This window comes from Arvicola amphibius, chromosome 12, assembly GCF_903992535.2.
Source record: "Arvicola amphibius chromosome 12, mArvAmp1.2, whole genome shotgun sequence".
NCBI lineage: Eukaryota > Metazoa > Chordata > Mammalia > Rodentia > Cricetidae > Arvicola > Arvicola amphibius.
The window spans coordinates 108,405,500-108,430,906 of NC_052058.2; the positions used below are offsets into that span (position 1 = coordinate 108,405,500).

Here is a 25,407-nt window from a genome sequence, read left to right on the forward strand (position 1 = left end):
TGAGTTTCCAGTAATCTGTGGCGTGACTTGTTTCGCTTGGAAAATACGCAAGGCCAGTGCTTCCCATCCTACCAACGTGTGGACTCCTGCAAGCCCATGTGGACTACGGGTAGAATGAGCAATGCAAAGAGTCGGCTTGGACTCAGCACGTCCTTGTACTTCTGGGCACTGATGGACCTTACAAGCACCGTTCTCTCCAGCACTCCAATGCCGGGAGCTGAACTAGAAACACTCTTCTCAGACAGGCCACAGCCACGTCTGCGAAGCAAGAGGAGCTGGGTTTGGAATCAGTTTTTCGTGCTGGAAGAATACACTGGGACTGACCCTTTATATGTCGGCAAGGTAAGATGTGCCCAGTAGAAAGAGAAATTCCCAGGGTATCTAATGCCTAAGTTGGGTTCTAATGTAAGCTGAATGTGAATGACCCACCTAGCCTGTGTCTGAGGTCCAGAATGCCAATAGGACATTAAGTGACCACAAGCTAAAATACAGCTTTGCTTTGTTAGACAAAGAGAGAGGGATTCTCTCCTTTTCTATGTCTCTATTCAATTGGGGGAAAAACACAACCATAGTTTGTAGGAAAAGTCTCAGACCTTATGAAAACCACACAACCCTTAACAGGGGTGGCAGCAACCTTCTGGGAACAACACAATGGGAAAAGTAAAATGTTCATACTGTGTGTGTGTCTGCATGTGTATGTGTGTGTGTCTGCATGTGTATATGTGTGTGTGTATGTGTGTGTGTATGTGTGTGTGTTTATAAAGGTCTAGCTTGAGACCTAAGTTTAATGGAAATCAACAACAAAAGGATAAAATATTCTTCCTCCATAATTTCCTAGTATGACTGCTTTGGGGTTAGTTAGCAACAATCAATATATTTATAAACTATATATTCAAAGTCCCTTAATTTGTCTATCATTTCATTTTTAAACCTAGTTTTCTTTTCTGTATGGCTTATTTTTATGCTAACCAGAGACTGTCCATCCAATGAAATCAACCAAGGAAGAGAGAATGGGAGACAAGAAATTATTTAGAAAATAAATAATTCATTCAGAGGATAACTTAAACACTTGTAAGAATATGATTCAGGACAAACACACATGATTCCATACCTAGTCTGAGCTTCTAGGGTGCCATGTGAACCAGAGTCCTCAACAATTATATAACAATCATTTCCTTGTTTTTTTAAAGTTTTTTAATGTTTATAATTGTGTATGCATGCGTGTGTGTGTGTGTGCACGCACACACGCATGCATGCTCATGAGCATGTCTAATACAATGGCTACTGCGTTCAGAGAGAGCTTTGGATCCCCTGCAGCCCGAGTTACAGCCAGTTGTAAACAACATGATGAGAGCTAAACTCAGGTCTTCTGAAAAACTGGTAAGCACTTTCACCTGCTGAGCCATCTCTCCAGCCCCTGCTGGTCCCTTCTTAATCCAGGTACCAGGCCTTGTCCTGACCACAGTCATGAAACTGTTTCCACTTCTGCTAAGAACTCCTGCATTGCTTGCTCAGTGACTTCATTTTATGAAAACTCCAAGTCACAGCCTTGGGTACTGCTGACCTGAACCATCGCAACATCAATGTCCATCACAATACTTGTTTCTTCCTTTATTTCAGGTTCAACTGTTGGCCTTGTGCCAACTGACGCCTGACTAGTGAGCTGTCTGCTTTCCCCGACCCTCTCTGCCCATGCATGTCTCCTAGAAGACTAGCGGTACTTGCTTGTGTGTTACGTTTTCCTCTCTCGCTAAAAGTGTATTTCAATGTATTTGAAGATGCCTTTTCCCTTAGTTGATTCTGCTGTGTGATGTCCTCTTACTGCTTTGGTTCTTTGTTCTTAGGGGACCCACCACTCAGTTCCCAAATAAATCACACATGAAGGCTTGTAAGGCTTATTCTTCCTTATGAATTCCTGGGCTTATCTTGGCTTGTTTTTAGACAGCTTTCCTTAATTTAACCCATCTACCTTTCATCTCTGGGCTTTTTCTTTTTCTTACTTCTGTATGTCTTAATTTCACTTTTACTCCATGTTTGACTGTGTGGCTGAATGGCTAGCCCCTAGCATTCTCTTTTCCTTGTTCTCTTGAGGCTCCTCCTCTTCCTCATTTCTTCTGTTTATACTCTGTCTGCCAGTCTCACCTATCCTTGTTCCTGCCTCGCTTTTGGCCATTCAGCTCTTTGTTAGACCATCCGGCGTTTTAGACAGGCAAAGATTTACAGCTTTACAGAGTTAAAGAAATGCAGCATAAACAAAAGCAACACATCTTCACATCATTAAACAAATGTTCCACAACATACACAAAAGTAATACACCTTAAAGTAATATTCCCCAACATGGTCCCTTACTCTGCATTGAGACTATGAAATGGTTGCAAGTACAAAGTTCAATGCAACTCAGGCTTTACTTGTTTTTATTGTATGTGGATGAGTATGTGCCTACACGTATATATTCATGTACATTGCATGTGTCTAGTGCCCACAGAGACCAGAAAAGGGCATGAGATACCCTTGAACTGGAGTTACAAGAGGTTGTGAGCTGTCTATTGAGTGCTAGAAATTGAACCTGGGTACTCTACAAGACCAGCAAGTGTTCTTAACTTCTGGTACTCTCTCCAGCCTCATGCCTATGGTTTTAACCACCACTTCTAGGTCAATAATACAAAATATCCATCTCTTTCTAAAACAACTCTATAACCATTGTATTCATAAATACTAAGAATCAGTGTCTTCATGTTTATGATCCATGGGCCTAAATGCCTTATTTTACATAAAAACTCTTACCTTTTTAAATCCCCCTTCCCCAATCTTTCTGATCTCAGCATTGCCAGGACCCCATTCTAGAACCAAAAATCTAGTAGTCTGGCTGGAGAAGTTGCTGAGCGGTTGAAGTGTCTGCCAAGAAAGTGTGAAGACCTTAGCTAGAATCCAGCAAAGTAAATCTGCACTCCGAGTGCCCCTACAACCAGATGGGAGGTAGAAAAAGGAGACTTCCTGAAGATGTGTGGGCCATCAGTTCTAGCATACACAGTGGTCAACAACATAGAAGAGTCTTTGTCTCAAACAAAGTAGAAGAAGTTTTCCTCTGGAAAAAAAATGCCCACATTCACACACATGTGCTTATACATACACATATATAAACATTACATATACAAACATATGTACACACACAGACAACTTAATAGCTTCTTTTTCTTTCTTAATGTTCTACATTCTCCCGACCTAAAATACTGTCGTTACTTTGTCAAAAAAACATCCCAAGCCCTTCATCTGTCCATCCCGTACTTCCACCATTATCTCTCACTGGAGTAAATGACTTCCTAGTTCCCCAGCCATTCTCCTCATGACTATCTGCACTTCCAGCACATCTCCACATGTGACCTTTGTAAGAAGGCAGTCAGATTATACCACCCACCACTCAACTTAAGACTCTTTCATGTCTTTGCTTTGAATTGGAGGGAGACTCTACATCCATTCCCCTGTAGCTTCCCCACCCACCTGCCACTGAGATTCTACGTGCCCATGCTACTCTCTGTCTGGTTCTTATGATCCAGAAACATGGCCTGTCACAGTTCCCACAATTTGCACAATTTTTCTGGATGGTTACCTTACAATAAAATGCCCTTCTAATGGCTTCTTCCATAGTGGGTATTTTTTTCCTATGTCTGCTCATTTTGAACCTAAGCTTTCCTGGCCACTTTCTAGGCAGAACCCTGTGTAAGAGTCTATCACTGCCTGGGGCTGGGAGATGGCTCAGTGTCTAAGAACACTTGTTGCTCTTTTCAGAGGATCCAAGTTGAGTTCCTAGGACCCACAGTAGGTCACTCCAGCCACCAGTAACCCCACCTCCAGGAGCTCTGACAGGTACTCAGGTACTGCATGCACACAGTGCACATATATACACCAAGGCACACATACGCATGCGTAAAATAACAAATAATTTTGACCAATGCTTCTTTCATAGCACTAAGCACAGCCTACAGGATTTTTGAGTTACATGTTTAGTATCTGAAACCTCTGACTGGATTAGAAGCCCCCTGAGGGCAAGATCATTGTCCTCATTTTATCCTCAGCACTAAAATTGTCACTCGGCACACAAAGGGAGGCTAAAAAGATGCTTAGTGAACGGGTAAATGGCCGCCTCATGGTATGGTAAGAATTGTCTAAACCAATGCACATAAAGTGCTTAGCACAGTACCTAGGAGATTGCTCATTGTGACTTTGGAGTGCTCAGTGGTGTTACAGAGTTCATTCTAAGAACGCATCAGCTCCTAAGGCATGCCTAATGCTGCTGCAAGCTCCCCAGACTCTAAGTTCTCCTTCATCTTCTTTATTCTTTCTGCACAATCAGTCACCACAGATACTGGTATCTCCTGGCCAGTTTCTCTCATATTCACTTCTTCCTTCTGCTTCTACAATACTGTGAGTGATTCTCTGTTCCTCGAGATCAGATTAACAGCATAGGCACCACCTCATCTCCCTGGGGAATGATTCCTCTGGGAACATTCATCTCTTGAAAGCACCTACTCCAGTATGCCAACCTTCTGAATCAACGTATCATTCAATAACACCATCTTTGTCAGACCCTCTCATCTCTTCTCAGATCAGGGCCAAGACAGGACTTCTTCCAGCTTCCACCCATCACCTAACACTCATGCCAGGCATGCGCTCATTCTTCTGCCCTCACAGGAACATCCTATAGCTACCTCTTTTGGGTGTCATTCAAGTTCCCCAGGGTCTACTCAAAAAACTATTTACATCATGAACATTTCTTTAGTCTATTTAGAGGTCTGAAGACATCCAACTCCTTGATAGTTGTGAAACAGTAGGTATCTGTGGTTATTGCAAAAATACATTTAAGAAAATAACATACTAATATCTGATGATTAATTTATATTCTCCTATAATTTAGGGCTGTCTTTCATTTTTTAAAAGATAGAAATGGGGGTGCTACTTCCCAATCTTATCTATATCACCTCTCAAGCCCAGTACGAAGTGGCTGAAACGATGATGCAGAAGGAAAATAGCAATCAATATTGTAGTGGATTTCCCTAGTACTTCCAGCCACAGTCACATGAGACCTTTATGACAAGGCAGTGAGCAAATGTTACCTAAGGAACGAGGCTTGGGGAAGGGGTTCTGGTAGCCAGCCAGGTCACACGAGTGTTAAGTAAAGTGCAGCTCTCAATAGCCCTTACTCTTGCCCCACAGTCATGGGGTTTCTTTCCCAGTGCTCTGAAAATAGCTGGTCAGCGACTTGAAATGTAGCTGTGGCAACATTCAGACAAGTGCAGCAGCATCAAGAACCTGAAGACTTGCTTCCTCGATGTTTGCTGATGGGATGGGAAGCATGGAAGTGTGTTCCACCTAGGACACATTGACAAGTCCCCCCAGTCACCTGTCCCAGGCAGTACACTGGGTTCACCCCATACTGGTGTCTCTACACACAGACACTGAGATATTCATGTATCCATGATCTTTCCCTCTACTTTCTTTAAAAAGAAAAGCCATCCATCTTTTAATGTCTTTACACCAGAGACAGTCAAACTGTCACCTAAAGTCCTGGAAAATGTCTGTTTAGAGAGCCTGCTAGAGTATTTGATATTTTAGGAAGGAATATAACAACAAAGATCAGCTTTATTCACTGTGGTCTTATAAAATCCTCACTGGGCTTCCCAGGGACATGGCATTGTCGAGTTAAAGCTAGATTATATTGACATTCACAAGGACAGGGTACAGAGAGATCTGCTTGGGCACGGACCTGTAGTCACAAGTCGTGTAGAGGCTAAGGATTACAAGACCCCTGTCTAACCACAATTAGAAGCACTCGGTGTCTTTCCAGAATGTCACTGAGCATGCAGAAACTTCACTGGCAAAGGGTGTGTAGACCACCTGTTCCCAAAATCTTAAATCAACTGAGATTTCTTTTCATGTACATGTACTTCCCAGCACTCACTCCTATTCTGGCTAAAATCCTAAAGACTATATTTTAGTGTATGAGATAGCCATTTATCTGTCTACAAAATTTCTACGGGAAAGATGTCTTCCAGAATGTACTTACGTGCCATAGCTGAAGTTCACTCAGTGTTCACTGGAATAAATATGAATAAAGGCACAATGTTTTAATACCAATTTTCCATGTGCCTAGAGAAGAATGTTTTATATGTCCTCTTCTGCAGATTTTACAACCAAATGGGTATTCTGTGGCTCACAAACCCAAATGTTCCTGGTACATTCCTTTGTTGACTTTAAGTTCCTTAATGTGCCCCTGACCTCCATAGTCACCTGTTAAAGGTCTACACTGTGATGGAGCTGGGATTTCTCGTTTCCCATAGGGAAGGCAGGAGGCTGGAGGCAGATGAGACTTGTTCCCTTATTTAACCATCAATTGATCTAGCATGGAGGATTTTTCAAACTCTCATTATCAGACTCCTCTTACACTGACATTACCTACAACAACTCTGTGTCAAAGGAGGTAGTTCCGGGACTTCCCTAGTGGGGAAGGCTCATCCGAGTCCCTGAAACCATACCTAAGCAGTACTCTCTTCTCTCTCAAACTCAGCCTGAAGAGGTCCTCCCACATTTTGATGCCAGAAAACCCTAACTTCTTGCCTTACCTGTTGCTCCTGCTGGATGATTCCCTGGCTATTTCCCAGAGTCACTGTAAATCTGATAACCCAGCATCCCCTCTTCCTTCCTTGCTATTAAACTAACTAACTGGTAGAAGATTTGTTTCCCAAGTGGGTCCTGAAGACACACAATTCTAGTTCTCAGAATTCAGCTAGGGGCAAGCCTCTTTTACAGGTGATATGCTTCCTGGTCATGAAAGGCCCTTCTGCTCCACTGTAGAGCTCTTCTCCCCTCCCCTGATGCTCTAGTCTGCATTCCGTTTCTATGATAAACCACCATGACCAAAAGAAATCAGAGGAGAAAAATGTATTCTATATGAGGCTTTCAGTAACAATCCTTCACTATGGGAAGTCAAGGCAGAAACTCAAGGAGGAGCAGAGGCATTAACCATGGAGGAATGCTGCTCACAAGCTTTTCCTCAGGTCAAGTTCAGCTCCTTTCCACCAGCACCAAGGCATGGTACCATTAGTGGTTGTCTGGGCCATTCTACCAGAACAAACAATCAAGAAAATTCCCCCAGGGATTCCCACAGGCCATCGGCTGAAGGCAATTCTTCAACTGAGGTCTGCTCTTCTCAGTGTGTCAAGTTGACAACAAAACTGACAAGGACACCTTGAAAAGCAGGAGACACACTCAGAAGTGACCTGAAAGATACTACCCCTTCAAAGGAAGGTGATATAAGGCTCCTGCAAAAACTTTAGCCTGAGCCTGTACAATCTGCTACAGGCCAGAGCACTTACCAAGTGGATTACATAGTCTTCACCTCCAGAGAACTCTCTACAAAGATTCTTCAGTATCTTCTCATATAGAGGGAAGCCAGAGAAGGGCTGTGAGCTTCAGCACTGACCCCATTTGACCCTAGTCAGCCTCATCAACCATAGGAAGCATGGTGCCCATCAGCAGTGCTAGCTCTGGTTTCTCTTGTTTCTTAAGCCTACTCTAAAGGCAGGCCACTTACACGTGCTCTGTGATGGTACCATGTGCTTAATGTGTCAAGCCTATGTCCATTATAACTTGCCATAACTTAACCTGTCCCGTTGCAAGTCAAATGTCATATGTCTTAAAATTATGTATGTAAATATACAGATGTAGTTTTCTTTAAATCTCATAATTTAAGAAACTCCTGAAACCTTGTCTTTCTCCTTCCAGTTCAATGGTGCTGGGGAACATATTTCCAAAGGGAATGATCTTCATTTCTTTGTGTCCAGTTCCAAACTAAGTGTCTTTTACTTCTACACAATAAGTGCTGGGCTTTTCCCCCTTGCTCTTTAAACTCAATAAATAGAAGACTTTAGTGTTAACAGTGTATATGGAATAGAGACATGTGAGACTGTCATATTCTATATAGAATACTTTTAAGTAGAAAGAAGTCCAAATCTATATTTAGGTGATTTTTATTCTCTTCTTTCCCTTCTGTAGATAAGGCATAGCTTCAATCCTTAGGCAGCATGACTTGGCCAGGAATAAATCTAAGATTAGCTCCAAACCAGTCCCAGTCTCTAAAGCCATCCCTGTCTGAGGAGGCTGTGATTACACTGTCAGGTGTCCCCTGAGTGTCCCTACACATTAATCCCCACAGGAGTAGGATCAGAGCCCCTCCAGTGCTTTAGGGGCCCTGGTTATTGGGCTCTGCATAGCAACATGGTCTCTAGCTCTAGGTAGTTTTTACTCCTGGAGGCTGGAAGGGAGCAGATAAGAGCCGGGTATGTTAATATCCCTTTCTCTCAGCAAGTATGTCATCACCATAATTGGTCCCATTTATATCTTTCCTCCTATGGAAAAGGAACAGTGTTCTGTACTTTACATACATTAATCTCTAATGATCCCAGTAACCCTTAGAATTAATGCTATTCTCCATCTACAATATGGGAAAAATTAAGGATTATAGACAGTATATTTCTTCATGACAGGGACACTTAGTTGATAACTGACATAAACCATATTCATATCAGATATATTGGGCTTGCAGCATTCAGCCTACCACTTGTTGTCTGTTTTATGATTTACTCCTTGGTGCTGAAGTATACAAGTGCTGGAAAAATAGGCAGCAGCAGAGTTAGCAGTGCTAACTAAACAATAGTTTGCTGGTTCTTTTGGGGAGGCCTTTAAGACAACACAAAATCTCAGCATCCTTGCTGTTTATATACATTATATGCAATTATCAAGACAGACATGTTTCTAGACCAAGGTAAAATTGTGTTCCCAGATGTCTTTGGAAAAATCATTACAAAAGAATATGAGAAGATGGGGCTAGAGATAGCTCAGAAGTAAAAAGAACACCGGTTGCTCTTCCAGAAGACCCTGGTTTGATTATTAGTACACACAGTGGCTCACAACCATCTGTAACTCCAGTTCCAGGGTATCTGATGCTTTCTTCTGGCCTTTGCAGGCACCGGGGACATAAATAGCACAGTTATACATGCTGGCAAAACATCCATGCATATAAAAATAAAATAATTTTTAAAATCAATCTGAGAAAAATATAGTCAGATAAACACAGAAGCAAGCCTCCAACTCAACCATCCACACATCCAAATTCAGCTGATTCCTACTATTCAAATGAGTCCTACTAAAAAGAGAGACATTGCTGTAACACACATACATATACACCATACACACACACACACACACACACACACACACTCAGCACTTAAACTTCACTTGACACAAACATAGTCTTAAGTAGGAAACTAGGAAGTTAGGGGGTTCTCAGAACTTGAAGCTTTGCAGGAGTCCATGGAAGTCACATTTTACTTCCTATATATCATGGCCTTTACCTTTAATTCTTTACAATTATATTTATTTAATGTGTGTATGTGGGGGGGGGTGGGCATGTGCATAAGTCAAAGCACAATTTAAAGAGTCAGTTCTCTCCTCCCATCATGGGGTCCCAGAAACCAAGTATAAATTATCAGGCATATTGTGGTCCCTGGTCTTAACTCTTAATGGGTCACTTCATCATCTTTTAAGCTGGTTTGGCACTATGGTGGGGCAGAATACAGCTAGGCAGGAAATCCAGGAAGAGATAGAGGAGAATGAAGGCAGAGTCAGGGAGATGCCAGCAGCCACTGGAAAAGCAAGATGTGCGGTAACAAGCCATAGGCCTCATGGTAAAATATAGAATAATAGAAATGGGTTGATTTAAATTGTAAGCCTGAGCTAATAGGCCAAACAGCTTGTCACTCATATTAAGCCTCAGAATGGTTTATTCAGGAACTCCACTGAATATGACATAGAAAACTGTATTTCCCTTTACTTATCATTTTAAAGCATGGTAGTTATTTACAGAAAGATTTTCTAAACACTAATGTGGAAAGAACATTCGTAGGTAAAGGAGGTCTTACGTCGGTACAAAAGTGGAAATCATTTTATTTCCTACTCCTGTGTATGTCCATAATGAAATTACAGTACTTTTGTCCCCAGCTTCATTCAGACATGGACAGAGGAGATGGATCCATCAAATATATCCTTTCAGGAGAAGGAGCAGGCATCGTGTTTACGATTGATGACACCACCGGAGACATCCATGCCATTCAGAGGCTGGACCGAGAAGAAAGGGCCCAATACACTTTAAGAGCTCAAGCCCTAGATAGGCGGACAGGCCGACCAATGGAGCCAGAGTCAGAGTTCATCATCAAAATCCAAGATATCAATGACAATGAGCCCAAGTTCCTGGATGGACCTTACATTGCCACTGTGCCAGAAATGTCACCAGTAGGTAAGGTGGGGATGCAAGGATTTTTCACAAACAGTGGACACACTCTAGGCGACACTGTTATGTACACACAGAGCAGCAGAAAATGTGCAGAAATCACAAAAGTGAAACCAAGATACCACCAACTCGTTCAGTGGGTAGGAAGTTATGCAGCTTTTGGAAGCCACCACATTAAGCAATCATAAATCTCCCAGCTTCTTCCAGTTCTGATTCCTTAAGAATGAACTATGAATTAGATGACTAATAGCATATATTTGGTTGCTAAGGGTTAATACTGGCTGTTACCAGTGAACAAAGAAGACTACATAGTCAGTGTTACTTTTCCTGGTTACTAAGAATTTAAACACCAATAACTACCACCCCCCACTGAGTAACAAGAGGCTTGATCTAGGAAGGACTCTCCCAAAGAAGCAAGCATAACATCTGCAAAAGGTTTTAAGGTTGACCATTCAGGATATACCAGCTCTTTATAACTGCTTGAACAGGTTTCTCCCACTTCTCTCCTTCAGGTACCTCTGTTATCCAAGTGACAGCCACAGATGCTGATGACCCAACCTATGGCAACAGTGCCCGGGTAGTGTATAGCATTCTCCAGGGCCAACCGTATTTTTCTGTGGACTCCAAAACAGGTATATATAGTACAAATGTCAAGGCAGAGGTGATTGTTTATTGAATAATCCTTGTGTTTCCTACTTAGGACAGACCCAACTCATCTTTTCAAGGACTCTCCAGGAAATGTATTACACAGAAACGACTGTCATAATCTTTAGGAGTATGAGACCACATTAGAAGTGCTGGGGATGGGGAGGGTGAGACAGTGTTCATGGATTGCTGAGCAACACCAAAGCCCTGCCTACAGAAATTGTCTCCGCATCACCTCCCCAAAACTCCCATGTCTATATATATTAGCCAATGTTTAAAGTCTTCTATCACTCCATCAAGACCAAAGAAGATTGCCACATTCACCTGGGCTTGCTCTATGGTTAGACTCACAGAGCCTTCTGGGCAATCATTCAGCTGACCATCAGGATTCAATCAAGTGCTAACCAAGTTCCTGTGGTTACTGATATACCCACAAAGTTTTATCTACTGAGCCAATCCTCGCTAAGCAAAAGACAAGGGCAGTGTGAATGACTGCCAGGCAAGTGGGTTTTGATGAGACAGGCAAGAGCACATGGATATGGCCCCTGGAAAGGCAGAGCCTGGTGGAGGTCGCTCCGCTAAGGGGGGATGCAAAGAAAACAGAACTGATAAGAGGCAGCATGGCAGAAGAGGAGAGACTGGGAAGCCTAGGGCTTTGCTTGTATCAAGAAACTTTGACTACAGGATTCATGTTTTATCCCTAGGGAAATCACTTTGGTGTCTGTATTGGGCAGCATAGCTACTGTTACTCTGTTACTGAGCCAGGGTGTCTCCTTCTCCAGGCACTTTCATAAACGCTGCCATTTTAACCTCCCAATAGGAAGTATTATTGCTCCCACTTTACGGAGGGAAAGCAGACCTAAGAGGCAGAACTTGAACTGTCAAAGTCACCTCCTTTTCTGGAAGAAAAGAAATATATCTCTATTATTACTGGGAGAATTTTCTTTCTTATATGTCCTTAAGGTAGCCCGGCATTCAGAAAATGGTATCATAAAGGTAGAAAATGAGAGAGTGTAAATTAGTAGGAGGAAAGAGAAAAGATCACAGCTAGAAATGTCTATAAAGCAGAAACTTCAGTAATTCTACCAACGGGGAAAGGGATGAATGAAGGGATGCCAGCAGGGAGGAAAACTCCAGGCAGAAACAGGGTCGCATGTCCTTTACATTCTCGGAAGGAGTGTACATTATTCTGACAATGCCCATGAGGGGCGTCAACAGTGTTAAGGTCAAAAATACATGAGGAGATTGTCATTACTTTGGCCAAGAGGCATTTACAAGGAAAAATGCTGCATGTTTTCTTTTAGGACCACGTCAGTGACTGCACTACATACGTCACAGGGGGAAAGTTAGGCAGGGCTTTATCCCACAGGCTTGTTTCCTTTCCTTGCAGGATGCCAGTTTAGCCACAGGCTGCGTCGTAACCCTGTAACAGGCCATAACCTTCCCTGCAAGTGTAGGAAAGCCAGCTTTCCGAACCTGGAGGTTAAAAAGGAGATAAAACTCTACACATCCCGGACAGATCAGAATCTACATGTCACTGCATCTGGTTTAGACCCCTCTTCTTAGTGAAATGCAGTCACCACACCTTCATGCTGCTTCTGCTCTCAACTGCCTGGGGAAGTTCATCTTTTATGCATGGCAAACATAAACAACACACACTGAGTCTCTCTGCCCCTCCTGCTTAAGGAACTCGAGGCACAGAAGTAAGCAGAGGAAAACAGAACAGCGACTATAAACAAAGGAGTCTAATCCTTTTCATCCCTCCTTCCCTGCAGGGGGGAAGCAGGGAAACACACTAGGAGCCAGTTTCTAGAGAGTCATCCACACTACCAGGGCTCTAGGGCTGAAGGCAGGAGGAGCAGGGAAATGATCTAGAATCACAGGTTTGTAGACACATGGAGCTTTGTTTCCTGTACTCAAATCCCAGGTAAAGACACTCTACAACCGCCTTAGCCGGCATCCTGGAGTCGGGGGAAAAAAAAACCACTGCTGCCACCTCCTGTTCTGCTTCAGCAGCGTTGCCAAGGACACAGCCTCTGGGCCTTTCCTGATGGCTGGCTATTTTTCAGCCTTTGTTTCACATGGTGGTTTTCTGAAGCTGGGATTTTAACCACACGTTTAATAAAAGTAGGCACTGTGCGTCTTGGTATTAGGTATTTACATACACAAAGAGACAACCACACACACATCCTCAGGAGACCAGCTTTGCCATTTTGCTTTTTAAAACAGTTCCTATCCTACAGGTGTAATCAGAACAGCACTCATGAACATGGACAGAGAAGCCAAAGAATACTATGAAGTAATCATCCAAGCCAAGGATATGGGAGGGCAGCTTGGAGGATTAGCTGGGACTACAACAGTCAACGTCACCCTCTCAGATGTCAATGATAACCCACCCCGCTTTCCCCAGAGTAAGTACCAAGGCGTGTCTCAGGGCAGAGGGGGCCCGCCCTCACAGAGTTCAGGTGTACTGTTACTTTGCATTAAAGGTCATTTATTAATATCTTCCTGCAATACAAGCATCTTCCTTTCACTGAATCGGTGTTTCTCAACTCGTTTTTCACTATTTCATCCCTGTTAAATCTTCTTAGACTTTTTTTCCATTTTTTAACCTGATGGCCACATCACCCACCTGCACAACACTGAGTACTAAGAATAATATTTGTCATATAGGGTTAAATTTTCTTGGGTCACGAATCATTATCATGTGTAAGATTTGTTTTTAACCTCTAATCTCCATCAAGAGCTTATTTTCAAGAAAATGATTTTTCTAATGGGCATCAGTTCAGAACACACTTCCTGAGACAGCCAGAGCTGTAGCTGAACAGGCTACCATCTGACCACATTAACCAAACAATATACAACTCGGTGCCTTACATGATCTGTAGGGACACCAGACTCGGAAACACAAGGTACTAACCCCTGTCTCCCAAACTTAAAATCCACCCAGCGAGTATATGTCCTGTTACAGAGGGGAAAAAAATCAATGAGGAATGCTTGGTGGGCCACTTGTGGATTCATAAATGGTGCAAATTGAGTAGATTCCTATGTTGACTCATCCTGCAGCCTGGAAAGACTAAAGTATCGTGGAACAGTTTGTGCAATTCACACGAGTTTGCTACTTGTTCTCAACAAGTGAAAAATGAATGAAGGTTTCACAGGGTAATGAGACTTAAACAGAAGACTGAAGAATAGAAAGGATTTACACTAGCAGAAAAGAAAACACAACATGCCAAAATGAAGAAACACATTCCTTTAAGCATTATCAAGTTGTGATACTACCTAGAGATGCAACACACAATATATGTACACACACACAGAGAGACAGACACACACATGTGTGTGCGCGCGCACATTTATTTATTTATTTATTTATTTATTTATTTATTTATTTATTTCTACACACAGAGAGGAAAAGACGGGTGGGCGTGGGGAGAGCACACAGCGCAGGAAAAAGTAAGCATGGACTCCTGACTCTCACTCTCCTGGCTAGAGGAAGCACAGCTGAGGGTTGGTCAAAGAGGACACCACTTTTAATCTGGAGCAGGACTGTACTGCTGACAGAATAGAGGATACATAATGGAACTAGTGGCAGGCAGGGGAAGACAAATTCAGATTTGAATATGAAGTGACAGCAGAGCAGTCAGGTTGAATGTCCTTAAGGAATGGAGATGTGACTTTGAAAGTGAGTGCCTGAAGGGAAGAAACTGGAGAAACAGCAGACGCAATTCCAGGTTGAACACTTAGCAAGGAAAGGGGGAAACAAACAAAAACTAAAACTAAAACACAAAAATGGAGCTGAGGAAACAGCTCAATCATTCAAGAGCTTGTTCTGCAAGCATGAGTATAAGGACCCAAGTTCAATCCCAGAATCACAGGCTAGCAATGCTGGTACCCTTTTGTAATCCCCATGCTGGGATGTTAGAAAAGAGTAGATTCCTAGGATTCCCTGGTCCATATTCTTAACATACTTAATGTAATATATGGCAAGTTATAGGCCAGTGAGAAACCCTCTCTCAAAACAAGGGGAAAGGCACCTAAGGAACAACACACAATGTTTATTTCTGGCTTCTACATGCGAGTATACACACATACACATGTAAATGCACACACACACACACACACACACACACACACCTAAACTACAAACAGAATGAATTCAGACTATTAGCTGAATAGCTTGCATTTTGAACCAGCTGGATCAAAATGACTCTTATTTAATTTATGTAAATAAGGAGAGCTCAAATAGTTGTGTGCAAATGGAATACCCAAAGTCGCCATGGCCATTCATGAAAGACAAAAGGCAGAATATCAGGCAAGTGTTATACAAATGATACAAATGAGTAAGTTACTAAGATGACTAGTTCATCAGAGTGCAGTATAAACTTCCACATGGAGCTATGGGTGTAGCTTTACTGATCCTGAGTTCCATTTTCGTTCACAAATGACTCATGTTGTGTATCCCACGTAAACACTGTGGGTTCTGAATATTATGAATTATTGAGCTTCTCAAATATGACACTAAATGGGTATCCCTGGTGAAGGCAGAATGGGAAGCAGGAGAGACAAAGGACTACAACGCTCAACAGTTTAGAGATGGGGACACTTGTGGATAGAGTCACATGTCCCTCCAGGCATGGCAGCTGGATATTACACAATACAGTGAAGACGGGGACTTCAGTCCCTACCCCCAAATCAAAACTCTAAAACCATTCTCCACTAAAATACAGTACTTTTGTACTTTTCCAAGATAAATTAATTCATCATTAAATATTTCTCCATTATTTATGAAAGTCAAATTTGAATAATTTTATTCAAATATAACTATTATTATTAACAATAATAATAAATAATTATTATTTCTAAACTCTACCTTGGATTAAATGCTTCTGCTCTACTGTTCTTCTGATTCCCTATTGTAGGAACTCCCTTTAGCTTCTTTCTCAAAAATATTGCCATAACTAACTGTGGGATGCTGACAAAATGGCATGCCTAATCTTTTATGTTGAGCAAGCCAAATCACCTTTAACTGAACCACACTGAAAAATAATATTATATGCTCAAGATATTTATTTCTGTTTTTTGTTTGTTTGTTTGTTTGCTTTGGTTTTTCGAGATAGGATTTCTTTATAGTTTTGGTGCCTCTCTTGGAATTAGCTCTTGTAGATCAGGCTGGCCTTGAACTCACAGAGATCTGCCTGCCTCTGCCTCCCAAGTGCTGGGATTAAAGGCATGTGCCACCACTGCCTGGCAAGATATTTATTTCTAATGCCATGTAGAAATTCTAATACATGCTGAACTTATAACTGTGTTTAAACACGTAGGATAGCTTTCCTTTCTGAAAAGATTATAGACAGGTATATGTTTTGCCTAAAATTTCTGGGGGAAAAATTTTAATCCATTGATAATTTATCATGGCACAGTAGAGAGTCCCTGACTCATACTTGTAAGGAACAAACATTGCTTCTTCTCCCACAACCCTAGGGGGCCATCAGTTCCTTTGCCTCAGGCTTCCTCATAGTCTTACATAATAAAAAAGAGGAACTATGGAATGGCTCAGGAGCTAAGAGTGCTTCCTGCTTTGGCAGAAGACTCTGGTTCAGTTCCCAACACCCACACCAAGCAGCTCACAACCCACAGCCACTGTCACTCAAATCCCAGAGAATAGGATGGCCTCTGTACTCTGCAAGCACCTGATGCACGTGATGCACAGAAACTCATGTAGTCATGCCTATATACACAAAAAATTGATTAATTTACAATAAGAGACGGCAACAATATTGAAAATGTGTATGTTTTTAGTTATTTAGTTATCCAGCCTGTGACTGCTAAAAAAGTAAGTTCTCAAATATACTACTTCACAGAAGTGAAAATAGGCTAAAAAAAAAAAATAAAGATTATGAACAAGAGCATCAACTCACAAAGGAAGGCATACCAATGCTGGGAATCAATTCAAAGGAAGGCATTATCAATGCTGAGCTTCTTCTACATGTGGGATCCAGTTTGGGTATTTGAGTTTAGAACTAGAACACAAAGCCCATGCAGAGGCATCCAGCTATGGAAAACAAGTTGATGTACCACACATGGAGCTAAAAGGGCTCCATCCACTCGGGGCCATTGGTGATAGAGATGGGACCGGAGCACACAGGCCAGGACATAAACGGAAATTAGGACATTTGAAACTCGATGGGAATAAATGTGCTTTGTGATCCCATGCTTTCCAGGAAAAGCATGGCATTGGGAGAAATATCGCATTCATGTGGCATCTTAAAAATGAGGAAGCAAGGAGTTTCTTCCTACACTGAAGGAAGAACAAAACAATGAGAGGTCCACCGTTACCTCGTCTTACTCCTGGGCTTCGTGGAGCTATTTCAACTTCTCCTTATTGAATGTTCAGCACAGCCTATAGGCGGTGGGGATGCTTTCACTCTCAGGACTGAAATTTTAAACTGTAAAACTTAAGTTTTAACTTATGAACCACGGAAAAATGGTTTACATGGCATGCCTGATATGTGATAATAAGGCCGACTTTTAGTGGTAGATTATCAAGAATACATGTTCCTGCTTTTCTTCACAGAACATTATCAGATGAGTGTGCTGGAGTCAGCTCCAATTAGCTCCACTGTGGGGAGGGTGTTTGCCAAGGACTTGGATGAAGGAATCAATGCAGAGATGAAGTATACTATTGTGGATGGAGATGGTGCAGATGCTTTTGATATTAATACAGACCCAAATTTCCAAGTTGGCATTATAACTGTGAAGAAGGTAATCCAATTTCCTTTTCAAATCATTTTCAAGGGTGCTTTGCATGGGGAATGCTAGTGAAGGGTGGTTGTATATTAGGATATGTTTTGTTTTATACTCTGATGGAATCTCTTTCCTGGATCAATGAGATGACTCAGCAGGTAAAAGCATTTTCCACAAAATCCTGATGACTAGAACCCACATTGCTAGAAGATAGTCAACTTCTACAAGCTTTCCTTATGACCTCTACATGACAGCATGGCACTGGTACACCCACATCCAATCACATCCTCTCTCTCTCTCTCTCTCTCTCTCTCTCTCTCTCTCTCTCTCTCACACACACACACACACACACACACACAATTTAAAAATAACTCTGCCTAATTAGCTTAATAAATAAACACCTCTTACTGCTTGGTCTTACAGACAAAAACACTGGCTGTGGCATTATTTTATAGAAAGGGTTACTAAAGTACATTACAAATAAGCCACTTTTACTTAGCCACTTAAACTGCTATAGCTTAATGCTCTAATGTTGTTAATGACTTAATCAATATTTGAATCCCACATCTTTACATTAGTTTATCATAAATAGAAAAGCAAGCTACAATATTATTATTAATAAATATACATAGTACTTTTTAATTGCTTCTTGAAGACCCATAAATGCAAATGAAACTTGAAAGGTTTTATCAAACATAAAACTTCTTTATTCCATCTCAAGGTACCAAGCTTCCTAAAGGTAAATGTTCATTGCTCATGTGCCATAAAGCACATATGGATAAATTCAATAAATGGAAGGTAAATTTCTCCTATTTTAATTTTTGTTTTTTTGTGTGTGTGCAACATATGTATATGCATGTGTACATGTGTACATGTGTTTATGCACATACACATTTGTGTAGATGTATGCAGAGGAACGAGGTTGATTTGCTAGCCCTGGAAATCCTCCTGTCTTTGCCTCATTAGCACTGGGTTTATTACAGATGACTGACAATGCATTAACTTGTATTTCTTAATTATACATTACTTGGCCTGGCTTTTACATGGATGCTTGGGATCCAGCTCGGGTCTCTATGCTTGTGTGGCAATTATTTTACTACCTTAAACCATCTCCTGCTGGCAGAGGCTCCTTGTTCATTCCCAGTCACCCAGTCCCGAAATAACCACACAGAAACTGTATTAATTAAAATACTGCTTGGCCAATCATTTAGGCATATTGCTAGCTAGCTCTTATATCTAATTTATTCTTTATCATAACTAGGGAAACCAATAACTATCTTTCTTCAACTCCATCAAAGACTCCAGAAGGATATAATATTACCTAAATAAACAGGAAGTGCATTGTAAGCAATTTCCAAAATTCTAGAGACAAAATTGATAGAGACATCTTGCTGTCTGGACAGTTACCCAAAGTTCTTCTGTAACATTGGAGCATTTATCTTCAGCCTACAGGCACATAGTATCTGGCAGACTTTTCCATGAAGCAGAAAATTTCAAAGACAGTAGCACCTATATTGACAGTTTGTCAGTCACTTTCTTGTTTGTCCTGCAGAATGTCTGGCAGACTCTTTCATGAATCAGGAACCCTGAAGGATTGCCTCGCCTTAGGCAAGTTAAGCAGCTATTTTTTGTGGGTCCTGCATGTCCCATTCATGCAGCATAGCATCAAGAATCCAGGCAAGAGCAGTTTCTTGCCCAAATGGCTAACAAACTCAATAATAAGCCTCTTTGATACCCATCATCCTCTTGAAGTAGACTGGTGCTGCCAGGAGTAGATGAAGTCTCATAGTCATGAAAAGTCTTAAGTTCTTAAAACATTTTAAATTCCATGTTCTGTTAGTATTTGAAAGGTTTGAAGAGTAACTGTCCATCTGAAGTCTCTGTACATCTAGAAAACCTAATATGACCATAAGCTTGACTATTACAAATGACTATGCATTAACCTGTATTTCTTAATTATAAATTACATTTTTAAATGAACTGCACAAGCACAATACCTTAAATAAGAGCAGACATACATATAAGAAATTTAACTTTACATTTGTATCAATACACCAAGATCCATACCAGTGCAAAGTATTCATCTCTAGAGCATATCCCCTTTTAAATGTAAACAAACATTTATAAACAATATTTGGGAATAGTTCTCTCCAAACTGCTTCCTGCTTTTTGTTGGGTGAAGTAATTTTGGGGTTCACAGAGACCTATCAGTGGATCTTGGTTCATGAAACATATACATATATATACACATATATACATATATACATATATATACACACACATATATATACATATATATATGTGTGTATATATATATATATATATATATATATATATATATTTAGCTTAGCAGCCTGGACAATGAAATGTCTCCGTGTACTTAGCTCATTCACAGTCAAAAAATCAGAGAAAACACAATAGTATACATAATCCATACTCTGTGTATTTTCCATGTTTATGTGGCTTACTGTTTTTACTCCTTTTTACTGTCTGTGCTCTGTCTCTTTAAAGTCAATGTTTTATTTTTATATATTTTCTTTCTCTCTCATTTATCCAACACTATGACCCATTTAGAGGTCTTTTCTTCTGAATTTGTCTTTATTATGTATCTGTAATCCTTTTCTGACCAGGACTGCTTCTTAAAATGCTAAGCAGCATGGTTAGGACTAAGGCTTCTTTGCCTTTTGGTTCCACCCAATCCAACAAGGCAGAGGTCCATTCACTCTGAGACTGCCAGGTGGGAGTCGTCCTTACCCCCTCAACTCAGGTAAACAGTTGGCCCATGCTGTCATCAACTAACTTGCAGCATGCTGCCCACAAATCTCATTCAAGTGTTTGGCCTCCTGAAAGAGTCAGAGCTGTTCATGAAACTAGCACAAACCAGGAAGCTGCCATTTCTTAAAGAAGCTACATTTTTTCTTTTTCTTTTCTTTCCTTCTTTCTTTTCCTTTTTTCTTTCTTTCTTTCTTTTTTTGCTGCTAATGCTGAATCAGGAAGACCTCTCTTAAAGGAGCCATGATACCCTTGCTTACCACCAGCAAACAGACCATTGGAAAAAAATGTGGTTACCAAGAAACTGTGTTAAACCCTGTTGTGTGTGTGTGTGTGTGTGTATCTAGAATTTATTTTTAAGTTTTCTCAGGTTTTATGTGGACATAGTTGCCCACATTGTACCACCAGTTCTGTTGGCAGAGGCTGCTTACTCGTTCCAGGCCACACAGATCCAAAATAACCACATAGAAACTGTATTAATTAAATCACTGCTTGGCCAATTGATTAGGCATATTGCTAGTTTATATCTTAAATTAACCCATTTCTATGAATCTGTGTATAACCACGAGGCTCATGGTTTACCGGCAAGATTCCAGTGCATTTGTCTCCTGTGGTGGCTACATGGCATCTCTGACTCTGTCTGCTCTCTTTTCCTCTATCTGCTTGGAATTCCTGCCTTGTTCTATTCTGCTAAGCCACTGGCAGAAACAGCTTCTTTATTAACCAATAGCAATAAAACATAATCACAGCATACTAAGGGGAATCCCACCTTAATCTCCTAACACAGATTAAACTTTTTTTAAAACTAAATTTACATCCTAAGGAGCTGGACCAGTGAATAAAGCATAAATACCAGAGTTCCCCAGAACCCACTAAAAGAGTGGGCAGCTGTGGCAGCCTATGTTTAACCCAGCACAGGATTTTAAAACAACACAGGATCTTGGGTATCCAGGTTCAGTGAGAGACCCTGCCTCACTAAACACAGAATAGCTCAGTCAAGGACACATGTTGCCAACTTTGAGCCTGTGCACAGAGATAAACCTGCCTACACATATGCATGTATTCCACACATACAAATAAATTGAATCTAATAATTTACAAATGAACATACAATTTAAAACATTAACTTGTAAAACATTGGTTTGTTTTATAAGCGCCCTCCACCTGCTGCCTTCCTGGTGACCTTGCCCAGCAGCGACTCACACTGCCCACATCAAGTGCACATGTGCTGCTCACACTGCTCACACCAAGTGTACAAGTTAAGGTGCCTCAATCCACCCACCACCTGCTGCCCAGGACCCGTCCCAAGCAGCTATGCACATAGGCACTGGTAACTCTGACCTGCCACCTGCCAGAGACTTTTCCCAAGCTTCTACACACTCATATTATCTCTGGTAAGAACTTCACAGCCCTACCCTGCTGCCATCTACTCAGAGGCCTTATAGGTGGCTGCTGTTAGTAAGCTCCCTTGCCCTCAGCACTACCATTTTTCTGCTTGGGACATTACCCAAACAGCAGCATGTGTGTCCGGCAGGACCCCAGCAACCCTGGTAGTCACTAAACTGGAATCACTTTCTACCTCTTCATTCACAAATCAACACTGTGTCCAAAGGACTGAACTTCAGAAACTTCCTTCCTGATCCAAAGCCATCCACATTAGGGTAACAGCAAAAATACAGGACAGCAAAGGAACAGACATACGCCAAATTTCTCCAACCAAAAATCTTCAGGGCCAGCACATACTGATCTTGAAACAGTATTAAATGCTAAGACAGACTTATGAATCCTCAAACACATTCATATAATTAATCATTATAAGTCATTACATTTGAAAATTAATAATATACGCTAACTTTATAAGATGACTAAAAATAATATCAATTTGTTACATGGGAAAGGATTGAAAACATTTTCCAACTATATATTTTGTTTCGGCTATTAACACATCACTAACCACTAAAAAATGCCCAAAGTTTAAAATAATTTCTTGAATGCAAAAGTCACCTATTCAAAAAATTAACTAATCATAAAATGGAGCCTTTAGGATACTTAATATTTAAATTAAAATTTATTTGAAAAACATTCTAAATGATACAAGTATGGTGACATATTAAATTATTTTATAGGTTAGATATCATTAAAAAAATTCACTTTTAAAACAATACATTTATTAATATTATAATCTGAGCAAACTAAAAATTTCTTTTCTCTATCTTCTTTATCTGAAAAAGATTACACATTGCAAGCTAGAACTCTGTCTCTCAATGTCACTACCCAAAGAGTATCCAAGTTCAATCAAAACAAATATAAATGTTTCTTAGGCTGTTTAAATTCCTTTTCTGAACATATGAGTTGCCAGAAAAATATAATTAAGAACAAGACCAATAAAATGGATAGATAGACTAGACACATATAATAAACATTTTAAAGGCAATTGACTGGTAAATCCATATGTCTGGAACAAGTCCCAGATGTCTAATCCACACCCATCATCTTCCTTTGTCATTAATAATGTCAGTCAAAACTGAAACAAAACTTTTGCTTTTGATTTATTTCCCCTAAGGTCTATTGTTTGTCTAAAAAGCACATTTTTTCAAAAAAAATATTAAGCTGAATTGAAAGAATTGGTTCTTCATACAACCACCATGATTGCTACACAGGACATGTGTCCTTTTAGCTTTTAAGTAATCAGTCAATTGATTTTTAGTCTCTTAAATGCTTGAAATATGGAATTTTCGGAGTGTTCTTTGTTCTATAGTAGCATGATATTGTACCTTTTCCAGTCTTCAGCTTAGCTTCCATCTGCAAGCAAAAATAAGTAGTTGTAGGGAGTCCATTCTCCTCTTAGGCAGGTCACAAAACACATAAGTTCTATACTTCTCTAATTCTAATAGACCATGAATTACAATCCTCATTATTATTTTATATAGCCCTTCAAAAATCCAACTTTGTGTGATCCAATGCCTTATTTGTAATTATTTGACGAGCTCTTAGAGACACAGTTGGATATATTATGTTTGCCTTGCTCCCTGCTGCTGTTTCAGTACTCTTCTGCCTACAGTCTTTCAGAAGACATTTTGACAGCAGTAAATTCCAGTGCATGCAGTATCAACCCTGTGAAAAATGAGACTCACACGCAGCACTAATGCCTTTCATTGCATACAGCTTGCATGGGTATAACATCAGAACTCATCACCTGCTAAGCACCAGTAATTGTGATGTAGCATCAATTAGAAAAAGGCTAAAGTATAAAATACAATGAGAACCTACACCCCAGAAAAAGACGGTAACACCAAACCCGTATATGCCATAATATAAACATTAATGCATAGAAGAAACTTATGGCATTACTTAATAAAATAATAACTTTTTACTACATTTGGGGTTATTGGCCTTACTACACACTGGAGAATAAAAACCCAGCTGAGTCTTTGCTTTTGACCTTGATTCTAAAGAAAGAATATACACTGATATTTTGTAATAAAAAGTTGCCTTCCCTACATGGATACTATGAACAGAATGTGAGTCCTCTGGAAGGCAGAAATCATTCTTAACCACTGATCCATCCATCTCTTTACTCTCCCAATTTTATATTTTATAATATGGAATCATAATAGATAAAGCTGATTTCTTATTCATGAGCCCTGGTCAAAGAATTTGTACATTTGAGCCATCATCTTAGCTGTCACTATGTGTCACCTTAGTCCTATCTTCTGAGCTTTCTGAATTCAAAGTTCGATGCCAAACTGATTTTAAAGTAAAGTTTAAAAGGGACCATCTATGATAAACTAAATAAACAGAGGTGTGTGTGACATAGTGTGCCAAGGATATATGTTATGTTAAGCAAGTAACATATTTCCTTAGAAAAAAATCACTGTTGCTTTGAATTTAAGAAGAAAACAAATCTATTCATTTTTTAGCTAGCATAGAAAATGATGAGTTTCACTAAGAAATGCTTGTTCATTTTACTCATTTTATCTTGCTTGTACTCACTCCCCCATCATCCTTCCTCACTCCTCCACGCTCACCAGTCCAATTTCTCCCCCAAATCGGTTCCCTTCAAAAAGAATAATTTTAAGAAGAAAACAATAAATCAAAAGTCTAATCACATGGAATTCCTAAGACAGAACACAAGTTTGGTCTTAATTGCCCAACGTCTTTCCAAGAGAGAAATACCTCTGAACACAAGGTCACCAGCAGCCATATTGTCCACCTGCAACAAAAGGGTTCTCAGGAAACAAAACTTTCCTTATTAAAATTAGGGTGCGACAAAATGGGTCCCCAAACTTTCTCTCCAGACCATGCTGAGTAAAGTTAAACAAGTTGAAACTGAATTTACCAGACATCTTCCTTCCTTCTTACCTGTGATTGAATCTGATGTTATTACCAAGAGCTTCAGAATAAGACAAGATGTCCCTGTTTTTACTTTTTTCTCTTTTTTCACTGTTTCAATGAATTTGGGGGTTCTCAGCTAATCACCAGAATTGTCTGTCATTTAGACTCTGTATATGTGTGTTACCGGCTGACCATTTTTCTTCTCATTGCCTTTCAGCCCCTGAGTTTTGAAAGCAAGAAAAGCTATACTCTGAAGGTAGAAGGAGCCAATCCTCACCTAGAGATGCGCTTTCTGAACCTTGGCCCATTTCAGGACACGACCACAGTGCACATCAGTGTGGAGGACGTGGATGAGCCGCCTGTGTTTGAACCTGGCTTTTATTTTGTGGAGGTGCCTGAGGATGTGACGATTGGAACAACCATACAGATCATTTCTGCCAAGGACCCAGATGTGTCCAACAACTCAATCAGGTTTTCCCATAGATTTCACTTTGTCTTTATATTCTGGAATTTTTCTTTACCTTTTATGCAAGGTTTTGGCATTTTCACCCTTCTTTCTTCCTCTT

General features: G+C 40.4%; 1 protein-coding gene across 1 annotated transcript in view; it reads left to right on the plus strand.

The window, feature by feature from the left end:
- The first annotated feature begins 96 nt into the window (after positions 1 to 96).
- Cdh20 (cadherin 20) overlaps positions 97 to 25,407 on the plus strand; it is a 58,883-nt gene continuing 33,572 nt past the window's right edge. The window contains exons 1-6 of the mRNA XM_038349290.1: positions 97 to 342; positions 10,054 to 10,348; positions 10,855 to 10,974; positions 13,231 to 13,398; positions 17,565 to 17,752; positions 25,059 to 25,312. Coding sequence (XP_038205218.1) covers positions 97 to 342; positions 10,054 to 10,348; positions 10,855 to 10,974; positions 13,231 to 13,398; positions 17,565 to 17,752; positions 25,059 to 25,312 — 1,271 coding nt within the window. The remainder of the gene's footprint in view (positions 343 to 10,053; positions 10,349 to 10,854; positions 10,975 to 13,230; positions 13,399 to 17,564; positions 17,753 to 25,058; positions 25,313 to 25,407) is intronic.